At 41.5% G+C, this 24,871-nt stretch overlaps 1 protein-coding gene and 1 long non-coding RNA gene across 9 annotated transcripts in view; one reads left to right on the top strand and one right to left on the bottom strand.

The window, feature by feature from the left end:
- CCSER2 (coiled-coil serine rich protein 2) overlaps window positions 1-6,161 on the top strand; it is a 53,950-nt gene extending 47,789 nt beyond the window's left edge. For 7 of the 8 annotated variants that reach the window (XM_083502478.1, XM_083502477.1, XM_083502475.1 and 4 more), the window contains one exon: window positions 519-6,161. Coding sequence is in view for 7 of the 8 variants with exons in the window: in XM_083502475.1 (XP_083358601.1) it covers window positions 519-1,331 (813 nt within the window). In the remaining variant the exon portion in view is untranslated. The remainder of the gene's footprint in view (window positions 1-518) is intronic. The other variant, XM_083502476.1, reaches the window with a different exon arrangement.
- Window positions 6,162-12,828: 6,667 nt separating this feature from the next.
- On the bottom strand, window positions 12,829-24,306 carry LOC310706670. Its single transcript, XR_014526039.1, has 3 exons — window positions 23,706-24,306; window positions 14,885-15,032; window positions 12,829-13,073 (listed from the first exon to the last, which is right to left on the bottom strand). It is a non-coding gene; the product is annotated as an uncharacterized lncRNA (long non-coding RNA).
- Between the last annotated feature and the right edge of the window lie 565 nt (window positions 24,307-24,871).

Genomic DNA, 24,871 nt, shown 5'->3' with positions numbered 1-24,871 from the left:
AAGCTTGGCCTTACCTACAGTTGACTTGTGGCCCCTTTAGGTCACCTCAAAGGTAAAGCAGCCCTCAACAGAAGAAAAGGTTTCCCCTCCCCACCTTATATAATAAAACCTTAAGAATTTTATTCATAGTTGTAGCGTATATGAGCACTTAATAAGAAATTATAGGTGTAACTTCTCATTTACATGTTTGTGCCATTAAATTTGCTTACCATTTCTTGGGCATTAACGTTCTTTTTGCTACAATAGTATGTGTGTGTGGGTTTTTATTGTTTGATCTGGCTATTTTTCCTGCTACAATTGAGTTAATAGATTTCCCCCTGTGTTGCACAATTTATTTGAGATTGCTGGATTTTATTCTTTTGTTGTTTCAGATGTCTGGAATGTTTTTCACCTGTTTTTCAAATGTAAACTTTTGAGGGAAAAGCTGGATTTCAAATTACCCTAACAGATCAGTGTGTCTTTAATTTATATTACCTGATTTTTATCTAATTGTTGGCATGTAACTCTCTCTCCTATAGCCTCAAGTACTACAGCCTTCCAGCCACCTTCCCAGTTTCACAGACCTCGCCCAGGGAAAATTAATAAAAACGTCACTCATCGGGGCCCACAATGAACCAACAGAAGACCAAAAGAAAAGTGCTGGCCATGAAACTCAAAATGCTGCAGATGGCTCCTTCACCAATAGCCTAAATGAACTGAGCACTTTAAATACACAGTTAAATGTAAGAAAGTCAGAGGAGAATGCACATTCCACCAAGAATGTAAAAGTTAGAGAGAAACCTAAAGAACTGTCTGGTAGAAAATTTAATACACTACATTCGCATCCCTCTTCTCACTCATCTTCCCAAGTAAATGCTCAAGAAGTGCAGACCAAATTAGTTCTAAAAAACAATTGCTCACGGACAAACCAGGCTTCAGCGCCAAAGAGTTCAAGAGCCACCAAGACTCCGAAGCAGAATGCTTTAGTGCCTCCTCCAGTAACGGTTGCAGCAGCAACATCTGCAGATGGCTCTTCTGCTTCAAAGGAGCCTGAACAGCTGCCGCCAAGCCACCCAACACAACTGCAGCTGGCATCAAGTCAGTCTGACCTGAGTCATAAGAGCCAGAAAATCTCAAAGCTTCGTCCTCCAACAATTTCCTTTAGGCCCAAGCAAATGACAAATCCAAAAATCATGATGCCTCCTGAATCTCAGAATACCTGGTCAAAGACAAACCACTCAAGGCAACTAATACAAGCAAAAGAAAATATGCAGAATCAAGATTCAAACATTCATTCTGGTGATTGTGTGGCTCCTAATCGGCATTCCCGCCTCCCTAAACCAAAGACATAATTGAAATCATGACTTGCATATGAACATCTCAATGTCCTGTATTGTAAAGCTGCTTACTCTCACCCTTTCTTGTCTCAGTCAAGAATCTTCATCAAAAGCATGCATGCACTGAATGCTTCAGTTCTTTTGGTACTTAACTATTATAGTCTAATCTCCCTTGATTTTGTGCCATTTATAATTCTGTGCTATCCATTGATTGCATTGCCCATTTGTCCCCTTTTAAGATTGTTTGGCTTAATGCTAAAGTTTGAAATGGCTACTGGTTGCTAAGAGTAATGCACCATTTGTTTGAGGAGGACAGGCTGCTTGCTGGAAATCCAACCCTTAGTAGTTTGGACCACTGAATGTTAGGTGGTTATGGATACACGTTTGGCTCTGACATCAACTATAAGTGATAAATTAATTTTTTATCTTCAATCTCAGCCATAATTCTGACTCTGTATCTCAGAGACCTATGCAAAATGCTCCTATTTATTACAACAGTGAACCCAAGACTGTCTAAATGATGTATATTTGGTGTTCAATTGGGGTTTTTATTTTATGCCAGGAGGATCCCAAATTGCTGTAGTTACTTTTTGAATTTATATTTCACTGTTCACAAGCGGCAAACAAAATTTCACAGGGTGAAATGGATATTAGTTAAATTTTAAACTTTAATCCACCCAAAACCTTTTCATGCAGATAGTTGTAAAATGGGTATGTGCTGTGACCCTGGGAATAATGACTCCGTGACACCTGTGTTGTAGATTTTCTCAACATAGCTTTCATGTTAAGATTTAACTTAATTGTAACATTATTTATTAATTTATGTTGCTGTTGCAAGTCTTATGAACCCAACTTGAAATGTTTGCACAAACCTTTGCCATAAATGTAGGGATTTGAAAATTATTTTTCATAATAAAAGCTTGTTTTTTAAAGAAATATTTTTAAAATACACAGACACACTTTGGGAAAGCTTGTGGAGTCATAAAAACAGAACTGGTACTCTTTCAGAGATTAATAATATTGCATTTGTAGCTAGTTCCTAGGTATTGAAAGAGGGATGGAAAATGACTGGTAAAGGAGAAAAAACTCTTAGATACTCTGTATGAAGATGGTTGTAGTTTAAAATATTTATGGCGCAATGAAGTGTAAAGATATACCTGTAACTTGCATTAGCAAATATGCAATAAAATGCTCTTATGAGAAACACTGCACACACCCCAAAACCAAATATGTAGTAGGTTAACTGCATCTAAGTCTTACTTGAATGCCAACCAGAGAACAACGGTTAGAAGGTAGCCTTTTCAAATGCTGCCCCTTGTACTGTTAAATGAAGCAGGTGTGAGTACATTACAGTAGTAGGTTTGAATCCTTTGTTGAATGCTATCTCAAACATTGATACTTCATAAATGAAACCAGAGCATTTGCAGCTTGGGCTTCCTTTAATCCAAGAATATATGCCTCCCTCCGAAGGGATGTTGAAGACGCTTCCATAAACATGGTTCATTAGTCATAAGACTGACCAAGAATATCCTCTTAGGTTAACTCTATCTATGCACCTTAAACCCGTAAGAGCCTATGTTTGTGGTTGCTGTCCTCAACTAGGGAATACTCTCGTCTGCCCAAGAATTGTCAACAGCAGGAAACATTTTCAAGATGCAAAGCTGGTCAATGGGAACTGCAGGGTTGTGAAGTTTGCCTCCCAGCACCTCACATTTCGGTGATAACTGATGGGGAAGCCCTATCATTGTAGGCTCGCAACCCTCTAAATTGCTTGAAGGCGGCACATGGGTCTACATGATTCCCAAGAAGTTATCCTTCAATATGTGAAGGGTCATAATGAGGCCCACACCCCCTGTATAACCCTTTTGCATGAGTAATGCATTAAAAGGGCTAAAGTACAACTAACTTCCTAAAGCAACACAACTTTTTAAAACGTCAGTTGCCTTTTTGTGACCAGGGATAGGGTAATACGAGGTCCTAAAATTTAAATTGTACAATGGTTTTCTCAAACCTTGAAATGGATTATAACTCAAATTCTCACATTATGCTGTTTAATTAAGGCAGACTAAACGCTTCCTTTTATATTCCATCTGTCCAAATAGTTTGATTAAATGGTTACTTAGTAGATGTGATGCTCACAGTAGATATTTTAGCATTTAGAGTGGCACAGCAGTTTGTGTTACAAAAGTGTTCCTTTCTGGTTGGAGTCAAGGTGTAATTACAGCATACTCTTTGAAAAACAAATATAGATGATCCCATATTGACATATACAGCTGGTACTCAATGGTTTTCCAATATTCAAACATAACTGGAGCAGAAGTTATTGATACATCTTCTTGCCCCTTTAGATAAATTCAGACATCTTGTTGAAGAAAAGAGACCAGCTGTCATTGGTAAATGAAGTTTTAGGAATAATTTGATTATATCTTATCATTCTACATCTACCCTTATTAAGTCAATTTCAGTCCAGCTACAAAAAAATAATTTGCCAACCCACCAACATGCATAATGAGCAATCTGACAATTTGCTCTTCTGGAAAGAAATTATCACTTGCCCAGGGCAACTACTCTAAAACCTGTTTTCAGTTATTAAAGACCTTGCATCACATTTTAAAGCTTGGACTTTTACAGATTTCCTTGGATATAAATTAGAAATAATTAAATTATTTATTTTTTAAAATTAATATTACTAAAATAACTGTATTCCTCAGAGCACTTAATGAAAAGTTAGCGCTGGAGATGGTCTTGGTTCTATTTCTTAGATTGCTAAAATATAGTACCTAATGAAAATGAAGTATTTTCCAAATATAATTTTAAGATTGCTTGCCCCATTTTAAAAAATGTCTGGCAATTTAGAAACAATGCTGAGGATAGTGGATCGATTACATGTAAGGTTTAGATGGATAATCTAAATTGATTGTGCTGCCAGCACATGCAAACTTTGGGGTGGGCTGAGTTTGCCACTGTCGCTAGAAAAATTGAGTTGCCACACTGCCAAAGGCAATTATCTGACAGAGGAAGCTTAGCTAGGAGTTTTCAACATCATCCATTTGTCAGTCTCTAAACTGGATATGTAATCTTTCCCCAAGTATGACTATATCAAAGAAAGTTACAAAGTATGTTGAGAAAGTTCAGAGTGTGAGACAAAGCTCTTTTAGGTGATGAGAGGGAAAACTGAAGGCTCATGGTGGTTTGGAGAAAGTGCTATTTGGAGTGCCAGGCCTGTAGTGGGACTCTAATGGTTATATATTTCAATAAATATTAATACTTAAGGGGAAGAAATGCCATTAGTACCAATAGAGATGATTATTCTAAATGCAGATATTTAAAAATTTGGATTTTGTTTAGGTTTTTAAACATGTGCATTCTACCTTTCTGGATCCTCCTATGTTATGCAATAATTCCTAAAGTGTTAAACAGCTCCTCAAAACGTATATATATTGAAGATATCTATCTTTTAACAATAGCTGTAAAAGCGAAACAAAACTAATTTTGCACTTTATAAACTATGAGCTCCGTTGCTTGGAGTTGTGCCTAAATTTAATCTAAATGCCTGTGGTTGAGTTAGTGAAATAGTTTTTCATTATGCATTGGAATTAGAGTTTGGGCTTTTAAAACAATGGCAGCTTTCCATGGATGATGCAGCTTACAAATGCCGCCAGCCTCTTCCATTCCCTGCCACCTGTTCATTATTATCTCCAAATGTTCACTGTATCATTGTGCGTTACTGCAAGGTATTGTCCCCCAAATGCTTGTCTCACTAAGCATCCACTTATTTAATACCTAGCATTTGCATACTATCGCTAAAAAATTGGGAGCAATTTCTTTTGAAGGAGAGGCCCCTGGAGACACCAGAACAGAGGCTTAAAAACTCCACTTTGTTCTTTGAGTTTTATACGGTTCGATATGATTTTTGATATATTAATGAAACCATGTGCAATACTAAGCACCCTCTTCCCCAAAGTTGAGTGAATCATTTGTGTAATCAATGAGCATCAATTCTTTCAAGTGGTTCTCAGACAAACATAGAACATGAACTCCCACTCCAGCTATGGTGAAGTTCAAGTTGACTGCACAGAAATCAATCCTCGGTCTCAAATGCTGGGTTTTTTTGTTGCTGTTCTAATGCGGCATACGTAAATAGAATGGCATTTGTGATTTCTTTTGTTCCTTGCATGTCAATACATGTGCATTCATGAAACCTTTCATATACTGGTAGAGTAATACGTCTGCGGATGAAACATAATTACTTTTTTTTTGCATAACTATCTGCATTTTTGCTAGGCACGCCTTCTTATACCATTAAAATGGATATTGGTTTTGGAATGGGGTTTCCGTTTTGTCTTTGTTTTCACCTGGTTGCAATGATTCTCTGACCACCATGGGCACAATTCAGGCAAAGCTAAGCACTTTTAAGGCCTGTTGATTTCCATAGGTGAGTTTGGTTTCTGCTTGGCTCTCCCTCATTGAAATCAGTGGGACCTGTGTGCTTAATGCTGGTGAAATTTGTCCTGCTGAAACGCAATCATGGTCGTAGATCCGGGTTTCAGTCTCTTCTACAACCATGCTCTCGGAAAACTCCAAAATATTTTGATCAGTGCTGTGGTAAAGCTGCTCACTGCCTACATAAATGTCAAAAGCACCACAATAAATTAATATTAACTGCAGTGTTAGTATAAAATTTGGTACTAGTTGCAAAAGTACCCTTAATACATAGTATTTCATTAAAAATAAATATTAAAGTAAATACTGTATATTGGAACTTGCTTGTAAAGATGATTTAAAAACTTGTATGTAAAGACTTTCCTCAGTGTTGCTTTAGTGAATAAAATTCATAATTCTGAACGTCTTTGTGTGTTAGCAGTCATTTGTCTGCATTTTTGTGGTTTGCTTGGGTAGATTCTGGGAGATGCAGAGTGTTCTGGATCTTTTTAAAAAAAAAAAATTATTAACAGGCCAATCACATCACATTATCCGTATCACATTGATTCCAAATTATACAGCCAAATTTTTAATTTTGTTGGGGGTACCCATACATCAAGCTCAGCTCGAGTCCAAAACAGCATCACTTATCTTACTGCATTAATTAGACAGTTCTGTCCAGTTTGATCCGGATAGTCCTTTATTACTTCCTTTCTCTTCTTGTTGTTATCATAAATTCCTTTCTTTGCGATCTCTGATGATTTTCACAAGCAGGTTGAAAGCTGGCATTCTATGTGGGTTTTGTACTCTTCCAAAAACCATATCGATCCGGGACAGCCTCCGTACAACGCTTCCATAAACAAAATTAATCTCCGATCTGTCCTTTATTTTTCTCAGGCTTACCGAATAAATCAAATGAGTCTGGGGGTTCTGTCAGGTCAAACTTACATTCCAGCATTCCTTCTCATCAAACAATCCTGATTCTCCTCCCCCAGTCCTTCTTCCTCCGGCAGACCTGTCATGGCGAGACTCCATTTTTTAACTGCGTCATAAAATTTTTCCTCTTTTCTCACCGTTCTCTAGTCTTCTTTCCTGTTATACTCCATCCCACATAGTTCTTAAAATCCTGCCTGTGATTCATAGAAATGCGACAATCTTGTTTCTATCTGGGGTGAAGGGTTATTAATGTCACATCATGCAGAAAAAAGAGTTTTTTCCTCCACCCCCCCCTTCGTTCCAAACATACAGTCTCCTTATGGTAATTCATCAGAAGATTTACTTATCCGTCCGTCACTCCTGGTCGCAGAGATCCATTAATCAGCAGTCTTTATCAGTCGAGCTTTACTTGATGTATGTGCTTTCAGCTTCATTTCCAAACGTATGTTTCCAGTTATAATTCCAAGCTGCAGCAACCAGCACGCGCTGATTGGAATTGGCGTCAGGAAGATCTGACTTCACCGAGGGCCTGTGCCAAGTGTTCGGCACCCCCGTCACTCGTTTCAGGGGGTGCATTGTGAACACCACTGGCAGGACAGTTTCCCCCCGCATCCTGGGGGGATTAGGAAGACTGCATACTTCCCATAGCAGCCCCTTAGTACCTCGTATGGGTCAGAGAGATGTTATTGTCGGCCATCTTCCAACGCGCCACCTGGTGGGCCCCCCCCCAGATCTTAATTTTAAAATGAGCATTCTGCCGCCTAGTGATGTCAACAGAAATCTGAACAAATCACAATCCGTTGGCTCATCTGAAATCCAATGTAATTTTAGATGAACAGAATAATGGAAATAATGGGGTAGTGACAACAATGGGTCCTACAAAAATGTTTTGAACACGTCCAGTCAAAAGTTAATGCAACTGCATTCAGTCAAACCTACTCCCAAGCTATGCATAGGAATTCAGTCATGCTAATTTTAATAAACTGAGTATTACTACGTGTCCTGTTGCTTTTTGGATTGGGTGTGTAAGACTGCACAGCTGCTTACATTTTAAGACTCCTTGGGGGTAATGGCTTTGGGTCTGCCATGATGTGCTCTCTTATTTCTAAATTTACTAGTACACCACTGTGCAACAATCTTTTTAAAACAATCTTTTTGCTCATTCGGTATTAATCCTTATTTTTATTTGGTGCTATCTCGCTGTCCTCCTCAGAAGAAAATGTCTATATAATAGTTGAACATGTAAAATATTAATAGTTGGAGGGGACAAGTATTCCAGCTAATGTACTTTCCTGCTTTTTAATATTGCATCAGTTTGTGCAGTCTCTAAATGTTTCTGCAGATTGCTGCTCTGAAAGTAAGGATTTCATGTGGGAACTTGGATTTCATTGGATATAAAACACTTTGAAGCCAACACAGTCATTTGATGAGACTTGACTTACAGGTTCTTGAAATGTAGTATGCACTGCACTCACTCCTTGTCTTTCATAAAAAACAATGTCAGGCCTACTGTGATTTCAGCATGTGTTTCTTTAGCACCTAGCTCTGTGTAAACACTTATTTTTGTATCCACCCTTACCACATTTGTAGGCCATACGATTTCCAATGATGTGGTGTTTTCTCTGCTGAATCCTCTTAACACCTTCATAAAGTGACTGGCCAATGTGAGCGAGTTCAAAGGTACCCAGCTCTCTCTAGTCCTAACTCCCAGCATCCTGTCTACTGTACTACATGGGATGTCCTCTTCCAAACTGGTACTCTTCGTCTGTAAGATACATTAGGCAGATAGTCACTTGGGCAAGGACCACTATTGAACACATATAAAGGATTTAAAGCAGAATTTCCCATGTCCAGGCCCAGCAATCAAACCACTGCACCCAATGGAAGAGGCAGCTTGAGGAGAGGAACTGGTCTACCCCAGCCCATAATGGATTGCAGTAAGCCCTCAGTTTATGTGGGGGTTACGTTCCGTGGATTGCTCCTAAAGCCAAAATCGCATATAGTCAAAACAAATGGGGTGCAATGGCAGTTGGGATTGCCAAAGTCTATTTCCTTGACACCTGCCCACTTTTTAATTGTAAAGGAAAAAGAAAAAGGTCAAGCAAATAAAGCTAAATGCACACAGGTTAAATGTACATAAGTTACGGGCTTACTGTATTCTAAATCGCCTAGAGGTAAGGATTGAAGTCAAGGCTGAGATTTGTGCAACAAACAAGAGGCAAAGTACCAACTCTCTTTCCACAAATAGAACTCTGAGGAAGATGTCTAAGACTCAGCATTCCGAGTGCCGAGTAAAACAATGGCATATGAAGTGCTTTGGCTGCTTGCTTCCTGTTTCCTGCTTGTGTCTTCACAAAGCAAGTGGGCCCATGCCGTTTCTGAGCTAGCCCTAAGAAGTCTGAGCTCTAATGCAGCCATAGCCCACGTGGTACAACTCCCATTATGCATGGCCATTGAACATAATGGCAGGGGCTAATGGGAACTGTAGTACAACAGCATCTGGAAAGGCACCACATTGGTTACCCTTATTCAAATGTTACAAATTGATTGCAGGAGAGGAAGAAAGGGAAAGATCTACTATGGCAACCTGAGTCCAACTAAATAATCAAACCAGACATCACCCCCTGGCACTCAATCCATCTCAGTTCAAGAGGAAGCTGTTCCTCCTTCACCCAGTCTTTAATCAAAGCGCCTAGTATTTAGTCCCTCTGGCCAAGCCAAGTAACTTAGTTCAATTGAGCTCCAAGTACTACTACTTTTTAAACAGGAAAGAGCAGGCTATGCTGTTGTCAGATGTGCCTCAAGCCAGGAAGCACCTGCTTTTCTCCAAATCAAGAGTGGAAAAGGGAGTGTGAGGCAAGAGAAGGTAATAGATGATTTAGAAGGGGATGATGTTTCACCATGCTGTTTTTGTTAATGTGGCCTTTCTTCTTCACAGCACTGCGATGGTCTCCAGTGCCGGTGCTTATGAATAGCATACATTTTTTGACTAGGTAGTCCTCACAAGGTGATCTTACTACAGTGGTACCTCAGGTTAAGTACCTAATTCATTCCGGAGGTCCGTTTTTAACCTGAAACTGTTCTTAACCTGAAGCACCACTTTAGCTAACGGGGCCTCCTGCTGCCGCCACACCACCGGAGCACGATTTCTGTTCTCATCCTGAAGCATAGTTCTTAACCTGAAGCACTATTTCTGGGTTAGCGGAGTCTGTAACCTGAAGCGTATGTAACCCGAGGTACCACTGTACTCAGTTTTTGCAATTTGTGTGGAATAGCCCCTGAGAGGAAAATCTGAACAGTTACCAGAGGAAGCACAATCTAGCTTCTGTTTCACACACAGAGAACCTGGGCATGACAAGGACCAGGGTAAAATCGCCACATGAGTTTCGGCACCTCCCAGAAATTGTATAACTGCTTTCGTAGTGCCAGTGGGCAGGCCTATTCTTTCTGTCTTCCCCACTTGTTGTTTTAAATCAAAGGTTATGGGAGAACGAGAAATACTTTGCTTTGGTTGTTGTGCAGCAGAGGGCACTGTGATGCAAGCTAATGGGGGAAAAGTGAATTCTAAAAAGGTGTGTGAAACTCCTGCCTGCGTTAAAAACAGTTTCTTTGTGCAATGATTGGGTCCTTGACAAATGCGGTTGCTGCAGTCTACCCCTCACGTCTCCTGTTCTCACTGTTGGGAGGATCACAAATTAAACACTTAACTGTATTCTGATTTTTCTCCCCCCACTCACAATCTATTTGACAGTGAGCAGCAGCAAATTAGCTCAGCCACAACTCTTCAGCTGAAAGAAACTGTCATTCTTGTGGCGGGAGGAGGGAAACAGAGAGTGATTGATAACCCAGGTAAAGTATGTTTGTAATTAGAAACAGAATGTTTATTAATGTATATCATTCATAGGCCTCATATTTCCAGCTGGTTGCATTTATAATTCATAGCTATGGGAAGAAAAGACATGGGGAGAGAGGGCTGAATACTGCGGGGATGGGAGGGTTTCTCCTCACTTTGAATAGATGCCAACCCAGTAAAATCTTCATAAATCCTTCTGCAATCCAATATAAGACTGTTGTAAATTGCAAACTTCGGGGCCAGCTTCTTCTACCCCACCCCACTGTATGTTCTCCAACCAAGTTGCTCTTTCCCAGTTCCCAGAGAAGCTGCAGATTGAACACATATATATGCAAACAGCATATACGTTACCACTGAATTGCACAGTTTCCCTGTTTTACAGGTGAGTAAGGAACTTGTATGAAGGTGTTGTACAAATAAGGATAGACTCATGGGGGGATACGTTGTGCTAAGATGAGAAGCACAAGCATTTCTGCTTGCCAAAGGGAGTGCTTTCCGCTCTCTTCCCCACCCTTCAGAGCAGATATGGGACAAGAAGGGGGCGGGGAGCCCCATTGCGCTAGCAGGAGACTTTGTATTGGCTTCTGCTAGCACAGTGGATCCAGCCTATGGAGTTGAATCCAGACTTAATTTATTCATTGCTTTCCCCAGTCGAAGAAGTCTGAAAGCAACTTACAACAAAAGTAAAATACAAAAAAATAATAATACATAGCATATAGGTAAAGGGACCCCTGACCATTAGGTCCAGTCGTGACCGACTCTGGGGTTGCGCGCTCATCTTGCTCTATAGGCCGAGGGAGCCGGCGTTTGTCCACAGACAGCTTCCAGGTCATGTGGCCAGCATGACTAAGCCACTTCTGGCGAACCAGAGCAGCACACGGAAATGCTGTTTACCTTCCCGCCGGAGCGGTCCCTATTTATCTACTTGCACTTTGACGTGCTTTCGAACTGCTAGGTTGGCAGGAACAGGGACCGAGCAACGGGAGCTCACCCCGTCGGGGATTCGAACCACCGACCTTCTGATCAGCAAGTCCTAGGCTCTGTGGTTTAACCCACAGCTCCATCCACGTCCCTGTACATAGCATATTGATCCTACTTAAACCAGTGGGGAAAGATAGTCATGTCTCAACTTAGATTTCACTGAAATAAAGGTGACTTTGTAGCAGTGCCTGAAGATGGCTACAGTTACACGTAAAGGTTAACTCCACATTTGGGTATGGGTGTCTAGAGATGAACATGGTAGCTCATTTTTGTCACTCTCCAACTTGTAGAGGATGACCTTACAAACAAGGAACCTTCTGCAAAGCTCCTCGTTTGTTTGTTTGTTTGTTTGTTTGTTTGTTTGTTTGTTTGTTTGTTTTTTGAATCCTTACTATCCAGTGTTTTAAAATATACAGGGAGTGAGTGCAACAGAAACTGATGGGTAAACAAAATGACAACAAATTGGTTGGCAGAGATTGTGTCCTTGCACCCTGTTCTTCTGGGTAGATATACATACGATTACTCTGTACATCTAGATCTATGGTTCCCAATGTAGGGCAATTTGAGAATGAGTTATTAACAGTGAGTGGCCTTTTAGGCTTCCTCTGCGTGAATCGGAGTTCACTTTTGGAATAATAAGAATTTTATGTCACCCGGGGGGGGGCAGAATCGGGATTTTAGAGATGCTTAGATGGGACATGGCCAAAAAAAGGTTGGGAACCACTGATCTGTAGCCAACCCATAATGTATGAATCAGGAACCAAATAACCTTTCTGATTCAGGGGTGAGGCTTCTGGACCAGAGGGACCTATTCCCCCAGGTAGATTTTTATTTTTAAATTAATCAAAGGTGTGCTTTCCATAGCATATAAATTGTATGACCTGGACTTTTTCGCTGGTTAGCGAATGCAGAAAACTTTCACATATATGTAATTTCCAAAGGATTTTTGCTGTTTAAGGGCAGTAATTTTTGCCTAGCCCTCTCTACATGTTAATCAATAGAATTGCAGTCGTCAGGATGAAAAGCAACTCCATCCTCTGCTAGAACATAAAGGCTACAAGTATCAGCCCACGTTTTGATGCCTGGAAGCATCTTAAGAGCTCTCACCTGTTGAAAGCAGTGTTTTATTGTGCTTTGGGCTGAATGAGATAATTGCACCACCAGTCTTTGAGGCCATAAACTATGTAAGTCTCTCTTTTGGTTTGCTTTGTTTGTTTACATTTTGCACAGAACAGAATTCAGTCAATAATTCCACCCTGTATAATACATTTTGATAAATACCTTTTAAAGTGCTTCCATCTGAAGCTACCCGACGTTGCGCTTCTTTAGAAAAGTGCTGACAGTCTTGAGAGAGAAAAATCAATCCTCTTTATTCCACATTCCAAATAGCCTATTCTCTCCCCAAACTAGGACAGTGTTCTTAGCGTTGCATGAATGTCTGGCAGTTTTCTGATATATGCAAGGCTGAATATGACCAAATGTTTGCTTCTGCCTCCGGCGCTCGTCATAACTTCTGCTCTTTCCTGTGGAGCTTGAAGATTACTGCATCAGCCTGCTGAGCTGACCTGCAGGAAAAAATGCAGCCGTGTTTTTTTCCTGGAAAGATGGATTTCTCCATGGAGGGCGTGAGAAATGGATGTCGACATGGAACCAGCAAGGAAGAGATTCGTAAGGCAAGTGCTACTTGCATACCATTCAACAAGAACTAGGCTGCCTTTTTTAACCAGAGCCAGTCCAGGAGGGTACCATGGCTGATGGTATCAAAAGTCAACAGGAGATAAGAAACAGGAGCAAAGTCACACTCCTTCTGTCCCAGTCTCTGCAAATATCATCCATCAGGCCTGAGGCCACATTGGAATGGATCTAAACAATCTGTGTCATCCAAGAATGATTGTAGTGGCCCTACCACAACCCTCTCCTTTCCTCAAAGGGGTATATTTGATAGGGATTGATGGTTGCTTGAGTCTAAAGGGTCCAGAGCTAATTTCTCTGGGAACAACCACACCACTGCCTCTTTCAAAACAACAGGGACCACCCCTCATACAATGAAGCATTAGCCGGGGTTAGGCTTAAAGGTAAAGGTAAAGGGACCCCTGACCATTAGGTCCAGTCGTGGCCGACTCTGGGGTTGCGGCACTCATCTCGCTTTATTAGCCGAGGGAGCCGGAGTACAGCTTCTGGGTCATGTGGCCAGCATGACTAAGCCGCTTCTGGTGAACCAGAGCAGCGCACGGAAATGCCGTTTACCTTCCTGCTGGAGTGGTACCTATTTATCTACTTGCACTTTGATGTGCTAGGTTGGCAGGAGCAGGGACCGAGCAACGGGAGTTCACCCCGTTGCGGGGATTCGAACCACCGACTTTCTGATCAACAAGCCCTAGGCTCTGTGGTTTAGACCACAGCGCCACCCACGTCCCTTCGGGGTTAGGCTTAATTTTCTCCAAATCATACCAGAGACTATTTCTCAGGACAGTCCCAAGCAGCATGGCATATTGTTGAGCGTATGGTTCAGGAGTTTTAGTCCAAAACATCTGGTGGGGGTGCCAAGTTGAAGAAGGTTCAACAAAAGCATGCCCAAAGAGCACCATTTCCAGTACTGGAAAGGAGTTTAGTGAGCCTCCTCTGCCATGAGTTACTCTTCTGCTGATGGTCAACACTAGCTCACCAATAGGGGCCACAAAGGAAGATCCTTTTGGACAGACTCTGTAGGCTTTGTTGTCGTACACATGCTTTGTATGCAGTAGGTCCCAGATTTAATCCCTGGCACCTGTCTCCAAAAGGGCTGGGGGAAAGCCAATTCGGAAACCCTGGAGAACCATCGTCTGCCAGTCTTCAGCTTATTGCTCTCCTTTTCAATTGCAACTCCCATATAATTCCTAAATACACACCATGCTAACTGGGGATAATGGGAGTTGTAATCCGAAACATCTGGAAGGTCTCAAGCTGTGGAAGGCTGGTGTAGGCAATCCTGAGCTAAACCGACCAATGGTCTGACTTGGTGTAAGGTAGCTTCCTGCTTTTCTAGTACATAGGACTTCACATACATACCACCCATCATAGAGCCAGGCTAGTAAGCACCACCACAGTCACTGTTTGACTGCCACAGAATGGCTTTTGAGTGCCTATTCAGCTCCATTTTTAGAAAGCTAACTTGAGATCAGTTACATACCCCAGCTCCTGTTCTCACCAGCTCTCGCTTGTGCCATTGTCCCTCCCCCTGATTATATCTTGTGACTTGTTGGATGCCTGTAAATTACCCCTTTGCATGGTGACCCTGGGGTATTGTAAGTATTGCTGAGCTTTTTATCATCATAATTCTGGTTGACACCAGCCTTTCATCAGCATTAGATAAATTGACATTGAATTAACCTCTTACCAGTGAAACCATGGAAATCGTTTTTCATCAATGTTCCTGCTCCTCGGAGGTGTTTGCTTGCCGTCGGAAGCCCCCAGCATCGGTCTTCTTTCCATCAAAGGTACGGTAATAATTAATTTTTCTGTGCTTTGGGGGTTTGGGTTTATTTCTTAGACAAACAGAACAAACATTGTCAGAATTTATTTTCAGTTACTTTTCTCATCTCCGCAGCTCTGCAGCTTTGATAAAAGGATCTCATCTCCATGGGTTGCCTTTAATCTACTTCAATAAAATGTGAATAATCTCATCAACACCTTTGGAGACTTAGCTCCACCCAGCTGGAACACAGGGGCTCTCTGTTGTGGTTGCCAGGCAATGCTGCAGTAGATGCTCAACCCTTACAGGAGAAAATGTTCTTACTGGTAACTGGTGGGAAAAATGTTGATGGCCTGGGTTGGGTTCTGAGGTCAGGAAGCTTGTGTATCCCTTAACCGTGGGATCCTGATTACGTCAACCAGAACTATCCAGAAAGTGTGGTTGATGACAGTCCAAACATTTCCTGCAACATAGTGCAATCCCCTATGGCCTATACAATGGAGTAAGCCTCATTGAATACTTACTGTTGTGTAAACATGCATAGGGTTGTTTGCTAGCCAACAGAGGTCCAGCAGTTGTCTCCGAACAACTCACAAACAAGGTACAAAAAATACTTATTTCTTGATGTTTACCCCACTACCTGATATTCAGTGAAGTTTTACTCAGTGCAGACCTCTTGAAATTAGTGAACATGTACCGTATTTTTCCGTGTATAAGACTATATTTTTTCCTAAATTTTTGAAGTTTTTGAAGTCTTATACACGGATAGCGCATAGTGCATTTTCTTAATTTTGGGTTTTTAAAAATAGGGGTCGTACCTCGCAAGACGAAAAACGCACAAGACGAAAGAGTTTTCCGTTTTTTGAGTCGTTCCGCAAGATGCATTTCCCTATGGGCTTGCTTCGCAAGACGAAATGTCTTGCGAGTTCTTGCGAGTTTGTTTCCTTTTTCTTAAAGCCGCTAAGCCGCTAATAGCTGCTAAGCCGTTAATAGCCGCTAAGCCGCTAATAGCCGTGCTTCGCAAGACAAAAGAACCGCAAGACGAAGAGACTCGCGGAACAGATTAATTTCGTCTTGCGAGGCACCACTGTACATGGGGGCTTCTTATACATGGAAAAATACTGTATATCCTGTTCATTATACATGTTTATTGATTTCAGTTAATGATATACAATGAAATGCTATACAGTGAATTGAAAAGGATGTTCAAAATAACTTTTGTAAAAAACAACAACCAGAAGCTTTGCTTTAGGACTTATAGGGACAGAACTACCTAAATTGTATAGAAATTTATTTACATATGCTACTACAGCAGCAAGAATGCTACTTGCCCAAAAGTGGAAAGAAGCAGAAGTCCCAGCAAAGGAAGAATGGATACAAAAACTTATGGAATATGCAGAAATGGTGAAACTTACCAGAAGAATAAGAAATCAAGATAACAAACCGTTTATAAAAGAATGGAAATGGTTTATTGAATATTTACAGATAAATTGCAAACAGATAAAAACATTAGCAGGTTTATTATAATAACCTGCAGTTACTAAAAAACCTGCAGATATTAAAAAATAAATTTAAGGAACTGCAGAAAGAGGGGGAAGTCAAACTTTGAAATGTTAAATTGATTATAAAACCAATGAAATGTATATACTTGAAAAGTATAAACAAAAGAAAAGAAAAGAAATCAATGAGCACGACTAATTTCCGTTAATTTCAATAAGACTGCTCTGGATAAAACTTGGTTGAATACCAACCAAGTTGTTTTTCCACAGTGTATGACATTTCACAGCTGATCTCGTCTGCATTTGGTGGTGGTGGTGGTGGGGAGTCTACTAACCATGTGTGGAAAACCAAGTAAGATTTCCCTTCAACACCCCCTTTTTAAACTAAAGGCAGGCCTGTCTGGCTTAAGTTTAGTCATACGGTTTCACCTTCATAAAAATATGGGAAAACTTTTTTGTACTTGCTATGGATAGTAGCACCTGTTTCGCTTCAATATGCACTACTACACTATCAATTAATTGAAAAAGGAACTTTTGGCCCAAGTGTCCCTATTTTCCAGGGATGTCCCTGATTTAGAGAAGCCGTCCCTATTTCTGTGATCCTGGAATGTTTCACTTTTCCTTTGGGCATCCCTATTTTCGTTGGACAGTATGGAGTCATCCGACCCTGAGCCATCTGAAGGCAATCCTTTATAGGGAAGTTATCTTAATGTTTAATGTTTTATTATGCTTTTACTTATGTTGGAAGCTGCCCAGAGTGTCTGGGGCAACCCAGTATGATGTGTGGGGTATAAATAGTAGAGTTATTATTATGGAATGGGATGTCCCTGTTTTCACCAGAGAAATGTTGGAGGGTATGTTATAGACATTTGTGTAGTGTAGCAGCATTACAGAGTGTACATGTAATATTTTTGTTCATGAGTGGGTACATTTTGCCACACATTATATTTGGGGAAATTCTCCTTACTTCCAGACAATACAGATATCTGGCTTAATGAAGAATTACACATACAACACAATAGCTCTCTCAAACGTCCACACAGACAATTCAACTACCCTGATATGTGTGGTAAGTACATAAGCATGACTTTGCACAAACAGAACAGTGTAAAGTACAGTTGTGGCTGACAGAAAACCTCCAGGTTAGATTACCTCAATGAATTTCTGAAGATGGCTGGAAACTGCAGCTCAGATTTCAGTAGCTGACTGGGGCAACACAATCCGAGCATCGCCAATCTTAGTATGACTGCATGGACCCCTCTCCATGTGCTCTCTCTGGGAGGTGTGAGAGGTGATGACAAAAAAATCTGGCCTTTTCAGCTTCCCATCTGTGGAACATTGTCTCCATGGAAGAATGTCTGGTGCCATCAATTGCTTTTAGGTGACAGGTAAAAACGTTTTTATTTATCCAGAAGTTTGAGCCTTAATTTGGAGAGTATCTAGTCATATGCAGCCTCTTGTTGTGCTCATCCTTTAAGTGAGATGGGGAGGATTTGCTCCAAACACACACACACAAACACACGGAGAGAGAGAGAGAGAGAGAGAGAGAGAGAGAGAGAGAGAGAGAGAGAAATATATACAATTTGGATTAGCACTTTAGGCCTTGTTTTATTTCTGGTCTGTGTGTGTATATACAGTGGAATCTCAGTTGTTGAACGTAATCGGTTCTGGAAGACCGTACGACTTCCGAAACGTTCGACAACTGAGGTGCAATTGCTGGTTGGCAAAATCCATTGAAAAATGGAAAAACGCACCTTGGAAGCCATTCAACTTCCGAGGCATGTTCAAAAACGGAAGCATTCACTTTTGGGTTCTTGGCGTTTGAAAGCTGAAATGTTCGACTTCCAAAACGTTTGACAACCGAGGTTCCACTGTACCTTAAATGTTTCCTATTATTTTCTTTTTTTATCTTGTAACTTTCTTTCCGGCACTTCAGTCCAAAAAGCAACAAATAAGGTTTAAAAAAGGAGCTATTTTAATACATCATGTGTGCTTCATTTTCTGTGCGAGAGGCTGTTGGGATGGCTATAGGTAAAACTGACAAGAGGAGAATGCAAGCAGGGAGGTTCTGATAGGTCAGCAAGAACCTAATTGCTCTGCCAGCTGGAGCTTGAGGAACCTGCAGGACTTGGCTCCAACACTTGTCATTCTGTAATAACTAATGTTAGACTTAATGGAGGAATCAGGTCACTGGTTGCTAGCAAAATGCCCATTTTATTACAGAGACTCCTTTCATCTGCTGTGCCTATAATACTTTTACAGCTCCATTAAAAAAAGATTTCATTTTCCCTTTACTGTAATGGCTTGGGTCATAAATGAATTAATCTATTAGTTAGTATTCGGGCAAACTCTACCGTTCTATCTATATGGCCCTCTTCATCACTAGTTAAGCAGGAGTTAATGGACTCTTAGAATTAAGTGACCTATTTGGAGTACAATAATTTCTGTTGGCCTCAGTTTGCAAGAATTTTGACACCTCACTGCTCTGGTCAAGTGAATATAGCATCCTCCCAGCTAGGCCTCTAAGCCATACACTAGCCTTTCCCTCATGTATAACTAATTACTCTCTACCATGTAGCTTCAAGAGGAACTAAATAGCCTTTGTAGACAAATGTACAGTCCTGATGAGGGAAGCAGAGTCCTTCCTGATCATGGTTTTTCCAGTATCTTATCAAGCAGTGAGTTCTCAACAATGAATTAACAGATAAATTGAAATATAAGGTTATGAGGCCTTCTACCTATGAGTACTAGATGCTGGGGCAAACCACAGGAGACGTTGGCCACCTCTGAGTTCTTCTTGTGAGCTTCCAAAGCCATAAACTTTTTGGATGGATCCAGCAAGGGGTTTTTTAATGTGCTTCAGCTTAAGGAGTAGAATCGCTGTAGAATGTAGAAAGGAATAGCAAGGCTCTGATCAGTGCCTAGAGTCATAGTTCCCTAGTCACCTTTCTTCTGGAATTCATATCAAAGTAGATATTTCACTTGAGAGGGCTGCATTTCATCAACAGCTTGTGCTGCAGTGCGCTGAGTGGCCTAGATGTGGCTTCAGATCTGGAAAACTTGTCTCAAATCTATGTTCCGATAAGAGGCTCACAGCATGGCTTTGGGAAAGCTGCTATCTCCCAACCTAACATTTAGGAGGAAGGCTAAATCACCATTCAAGGAGAATGACAGAATACAAAATATACCAAAATAACAAGATCTCCTTTGCAATATACAGTATACAGTACGGCCTATCTTCTGTAGTGACAGAGCACCGCTGCTAGCAAATATTTCACAGCAGGGAATTACAGAAGCATTTTCACCGGTGAGAAAAGCAGCTCTGCTTCTTTCCGAAGAAGGCTTTCTTTTGAGAGAGAGATACTGACTTCAACGTTTCCCTGTTGTGGAAAACACATAATTGCAACCCTGTTGACTAGGGTTTGGTCGTATCTGGCATACACAGAAACTTTGAAGCCATTTTGAGAGTAGGCAGATGCAGTGGTGCCTCGCAAGACGAAAAGAATCCGTTCTGTGATTCTCTTCGTCTAGCGGTTTTTTTGTCTTGCGAAGCAAGCCTATTGACGGATTAGCGGATTAGCGCTATTAGCGGCTTTTAGCGGCTTATCGGCTGATCGGATCAGCTGATAAGCAGCTTAGCGGCTTAGAAAAAGGGGGAGCGAAGGAAAAAAAACCCCCCGCAGGAACTCGCAAGACATTTTCGTCTTGCGAAGCAAGCCCATAGGAGATTCGTTTTGCGAAGCACCTCCAAAACGGAAAACTCTTTCGTCTAGCGAGTTTTCCGTCTTGCGAGGCATTCGTCTTGCGGGGCACCACTGTGGTGTTCTTTTCAGTCACTCCCTCTAATGCTGAACTTGGGTGATCTGTGCAAGCATCTTTGTAGGCAAAATGGGAACTGAAGGCTTAGAAGGCAATGACACTTGTGTGCGAACAGGCCTGACTTTCTCTGGTCTCGTGTGAGCAGGGCTCACTTTCAAAGAAAACATTGTCCATGCGCTTGCTTCTTTGTGCTGGGGAGGGGAAACAGGAGGTAGAAGGCGGCAGAGGGGGGGAAGAGGTGAATGAGCAGCGGATAAGGTGGAGAGAGGACTAGAAGGAAGGAAGAGCAAGATGGGGTCAGAATTGGGGGTCAAAACCATGCTTAAAGCATGGAAGGGAGAAGCAGGCAAACTGTCCCCAACCCCCTGGCTCACTACCTACTATTCCACCACGCAGCACAAAACTTCCAGATAAAAACATGGCACGCCAAAGGCATATCCCGCCTAGCAGACTTCTGCAAAATAACAAACCCACATCGACACAAGAAATACAATAAAAACTTGGGAACACCCAAATACTCTGGCTAACGCACCACCAATTACACGCCTTCTTAAACAATCCAGTAGTAAAAGCATCAACCAGGCCCTTGACAACATTTGAAAACCTCCTAACAGCAAAGGGACACGGCAAAGGAATGGTATCCACAATATACAAAATACTGCACCAAAATCCCCACATACCCCTCGATATAATAAAAAAACAGCGGGAGGACGACATAGGCTATGAGGTTAACCCCACCCAGTGGATTGGGCATGGTCTAAACCCCCCTTTAAAGCCATCTCAGCTAAAAGAAAAGAACTCACCCTGAAACTCACTTACAGATGGTACCTAACACCACAGAAACTAGCGCTGATAAGCCCAGGAGCCTCACCAAAATGCTGGAGAGGCTGCACCTCCACAGGTACGTACCTGCACATGTGGGAATGTCCCCAAATCCAATTTTTCTGGACATCAGTCATATAAGAAATACACAAAATCACTAAGCAGGAATTAGAAGTCACCACAGAACTGGCCCTACTCAACATCTTCCAAGATAACAATGCCCATTCACATTATAAAGAGCTCATAACCCACCTACTCTCAGCAGCCAGAAACATCATAGCCAGGCACTGGAGAGAGCTGTCAGGAGTAAACATGGACCAATGGTATCAAACAGTATGGGAAACAGCCTTACTAGAAAAGTTAACCAATAAACTGAAATTGACACAGGAACAAATAGAAGAAGACGCCTTCATTCCGGTATGGTTCCCCTTCATCACATACACAGCCCAACAAGACAACAAGAATCCGCCAACAACATACAAATCAATCTGGCTAACCTGATCCAAACACACACACACACCTCACACACACACAAAAACAAATCTCACTAAAGCCAACCAAATTCAACCAACCAAACCCTAGACCACCCACAACCTCCACCACCAAGGAAATATAACAAACGAACAGAAAGAGAGCCCATACATGTGATGCTGACATAAAACCCCACACATACACTAAGTAGAAGAATACAGGCATTACCACCCAACCCTAGCCATGTACCCCCCTTCCCCCTGTTTTCTTCCCAACCTAATACTGCTTGCAACACTAATGTCTCACAACCAATGAAACTGATCTGTAGAAAAAACAACTTGAAAAAACGTATTTTTGTAAACTAAGAAATCTTTAATAAAAAGTATTTTTTAAAAAAAAATGGGGTCAAAAGAGAGAGTCACAAATTGAGTGTCAGGTGAGGAAAAGGAGGTGACAGGAATCAGGGGTTGTGTGGGGCACACCCATAATACTGTTGCAGGCCCCATTCATAATACTGGCGTACAAGTATAGCCAAATACAGGTCTAAATCCACACCCCTAGATTCTGATCACTATAATCTCTGGAGTTGTTGACTCAGGGCCTAGTTTGGTGAGTTGCCAGCACTTAAAAATTCTCCTCAGCTTTTTATATATTGTAGCTGCTTAAAAGCCTCTTGAGTTTGCTGATCTACCTCTGCTTTTTATTGATTTTTTTATGGTCTTATATTTTTCTCCTGTGTTTGTAAGCTATCTGGGAACCTCCTGCTGAAGGTGTGGCATATTATATTCACCAAAAAATTGGTCAGGGATATCTGATTTCTTCTCTTTGTTACCATTTCTCCCAGTGAGTTTCAAAACTAGCTTACCCTTGTTACTTGTAAGAATTTGTCAAGGGCATTTCTGAGGTCCATTTAGTTTTGTGTGTAGGGTCTGTATGATTTGAAAGAGAGAACCTGAACTGAATTAGGCTAATGGATCACCCTAGATTTGTTCCAAATATGTTTTCTGAGGTTGCGTCCTATTGAGGTAGGATGACCAACTGTTTTTTAGCTGTCCCTTCAGAGTGAAAAAGGAGTCAGTAAAACATCTCACCCACAACCTTTTCTGTTTATGGCTTTATTGAGCTACACATTTACATACACACTTTACCCTAGTGTAACATGCACGTTTTTGAACGTTAAAGGCTGGATATTCCAAAGAAGAAGTCAGCCATGTGTATGATTTGAGCTTCTTAGCTGTGATTTCGCTCTTCGTTCTTCAACATGTTCTACAAGGTTGAAATGGAAGCCGCTGTTCAAAGTCTTGATAACTTGCATGATGAAATAGTTATAGTGAAGAACTGGAGAGTTAGCAGAGAAGGAGCTGGGGCAATGATTGGGATGTGGGGACAGTGCAAGAAATAGTGTTATGCCACCCTAACCTAAGGGACATCACAGTAAGGTTACTACATGCTTCAGAATTTCATACTTAAGAAAATAAAATCCTGTGGCAGAAGCATAGAAGCTGCATGCAGCACATTGAGATACAAATATGAGCAGAATACCTGGTGCAGACAGGTTTTATATCTTAACCCAGTGACAGCAATTCAGACTTTGACCTCTGCAGGTCAACTAACTGAGGTTGACATGCAGATGGAGTGTATTATGGGGTGCATGCCTAGGCTCAGACTTCATGCAGATGGTTGTTTCAAGTTTATCATACCGTCACACCCGCAGCAAGGGTCTGTATGTCAGATGAAGCCTGCTGTAATTGGTAGAAACTCAAGTCAGACATTTCAGACCTTGCCACTTCATTATGTCATGTGTCTAAGGAAGAATCAGACAGCGGGGAGATCATAATGTCTCTGCCTAGGTGCCAAATTTAGCTTTTGAGTGGCACCCTTCCGCCCCTCGCTATCTAGTAGTTTGCAAGACTGAAAGAGAAGCGGCTGTAATTGGATATTGTACGAAGGGGCACTGTGCTGGCTTCAGTCAGTCTGCCCTTTCTGAGCCAAGCTGCTTAATGAGAAGAGTCAAGAAGTTCAAGGTCACTCCAGGAGCTGACTTCCAAGTCTGTCTTTAGCTAGAGCTTTTGCTTTGATTGAACTTCTGGCAAGGGGAAGGGGAACACATAACTAAGGAGAGCAATTTTTCTTACCTTGTGTGAGCATGTGATGAAGGAGTCATGTAGAACTGTAGTCAGTAGATGAATAGTATAATGAGGCTTTAATTTTGAGCCATAACACAGTCCTGGAAGATCAAAAGTAAAGTTGGGATTTGAGAATATCCAGAATGCTTTATTCTCCACTGAGTGTGCTCATCCACACTTTCGCTTGGCCCGTTTTCTTAATTGTATTGTGTATCAATTAATTCCCCCGACATCCGAGAGCTTTTCTCATTGTTCTGCGCCTTGCAAAAATCCAATCTTATCCACTGACTTGAAGCTCAGTTAAGCAAAAATCTCTCTTTGGAATTTGCATGCATCTGGATCACTCGCTGGATCATCACCTTGTTATGGTGAGTGGGCTTGCACCTTCCTATGATCCTTGTGAGTGAAGCTGTCGGGAGTCTCCTACTCCCAGTAGGGTCACCCAAGGCGGTAAGGTCAAGGGGGAGGAGCTAGACAGAGAATGATTCAAGAAATTCTCAACGGCAGCACAGGCAGAAGATAGCAAGTGGTATGTTACAATGGCTGTGAAGGCGGATGAAGGCTGCAGCAGATAATAATCTACCAGTCATTGTGACACTCATGCCATCAGAATAGAACCTTACTGCAAAGACGATCTACACTGCATGCACTGATCTACACAAAGAAATACACAAATAAAACAAATTCATGCACAGGCATTTTCCAAAAACCCATCCCAAACCCAAAGCCCCATGGTAACGGGGAAAAGATCGTGAAATCTGGAAGCTCCTAGTCATGAACTGGCACATGGGCAGTGGATACAGACTCATTTGTTCTGACTCAAGGAATGAGGCAGTTGAGTAGCTCAGCAGCTGTATCCAAGACTGAGAAGCCCTATTTAGGATCCACTCTGCTTACCCTGAAAAGGGGGAGGGGCTAGAAAAGGTGCCCTAAACATAACCTGCCTCACTTTTTCCCTGACTTGATTACTGCACTCAGTGGGGTCGCCACCCAGCGGTCGTAAAAATTGACCTTTGGAACATGGAATACACAGAACAATATAACAAAGATACTGAGTGTCCTGAACGCAGGACTGCCATCATTGCAAGAGAGTTGCAACGTTTTAACATCGATATTGCAGCACTTCAAGAAACATAGAGCAGGAGAGGGACAACTGAAGGAAGAAAGAGGAGGCT

Source organism: Podarcis liolepis (assembly GCF_965112155.1).
Source record: "Podarcis liolepis genome assembly, chromosome: 5".
NCBI classification, from domain to species: domain Eukaryota; kingdom Metazoa; phylum Chordata; class Lepidosauria; order Squamata; family Lacertidae; genus Podarcis; species Podarcis liolepis.
This window is presented reverse-complemented; position numbering and strand designations above follow the sequence as displayed.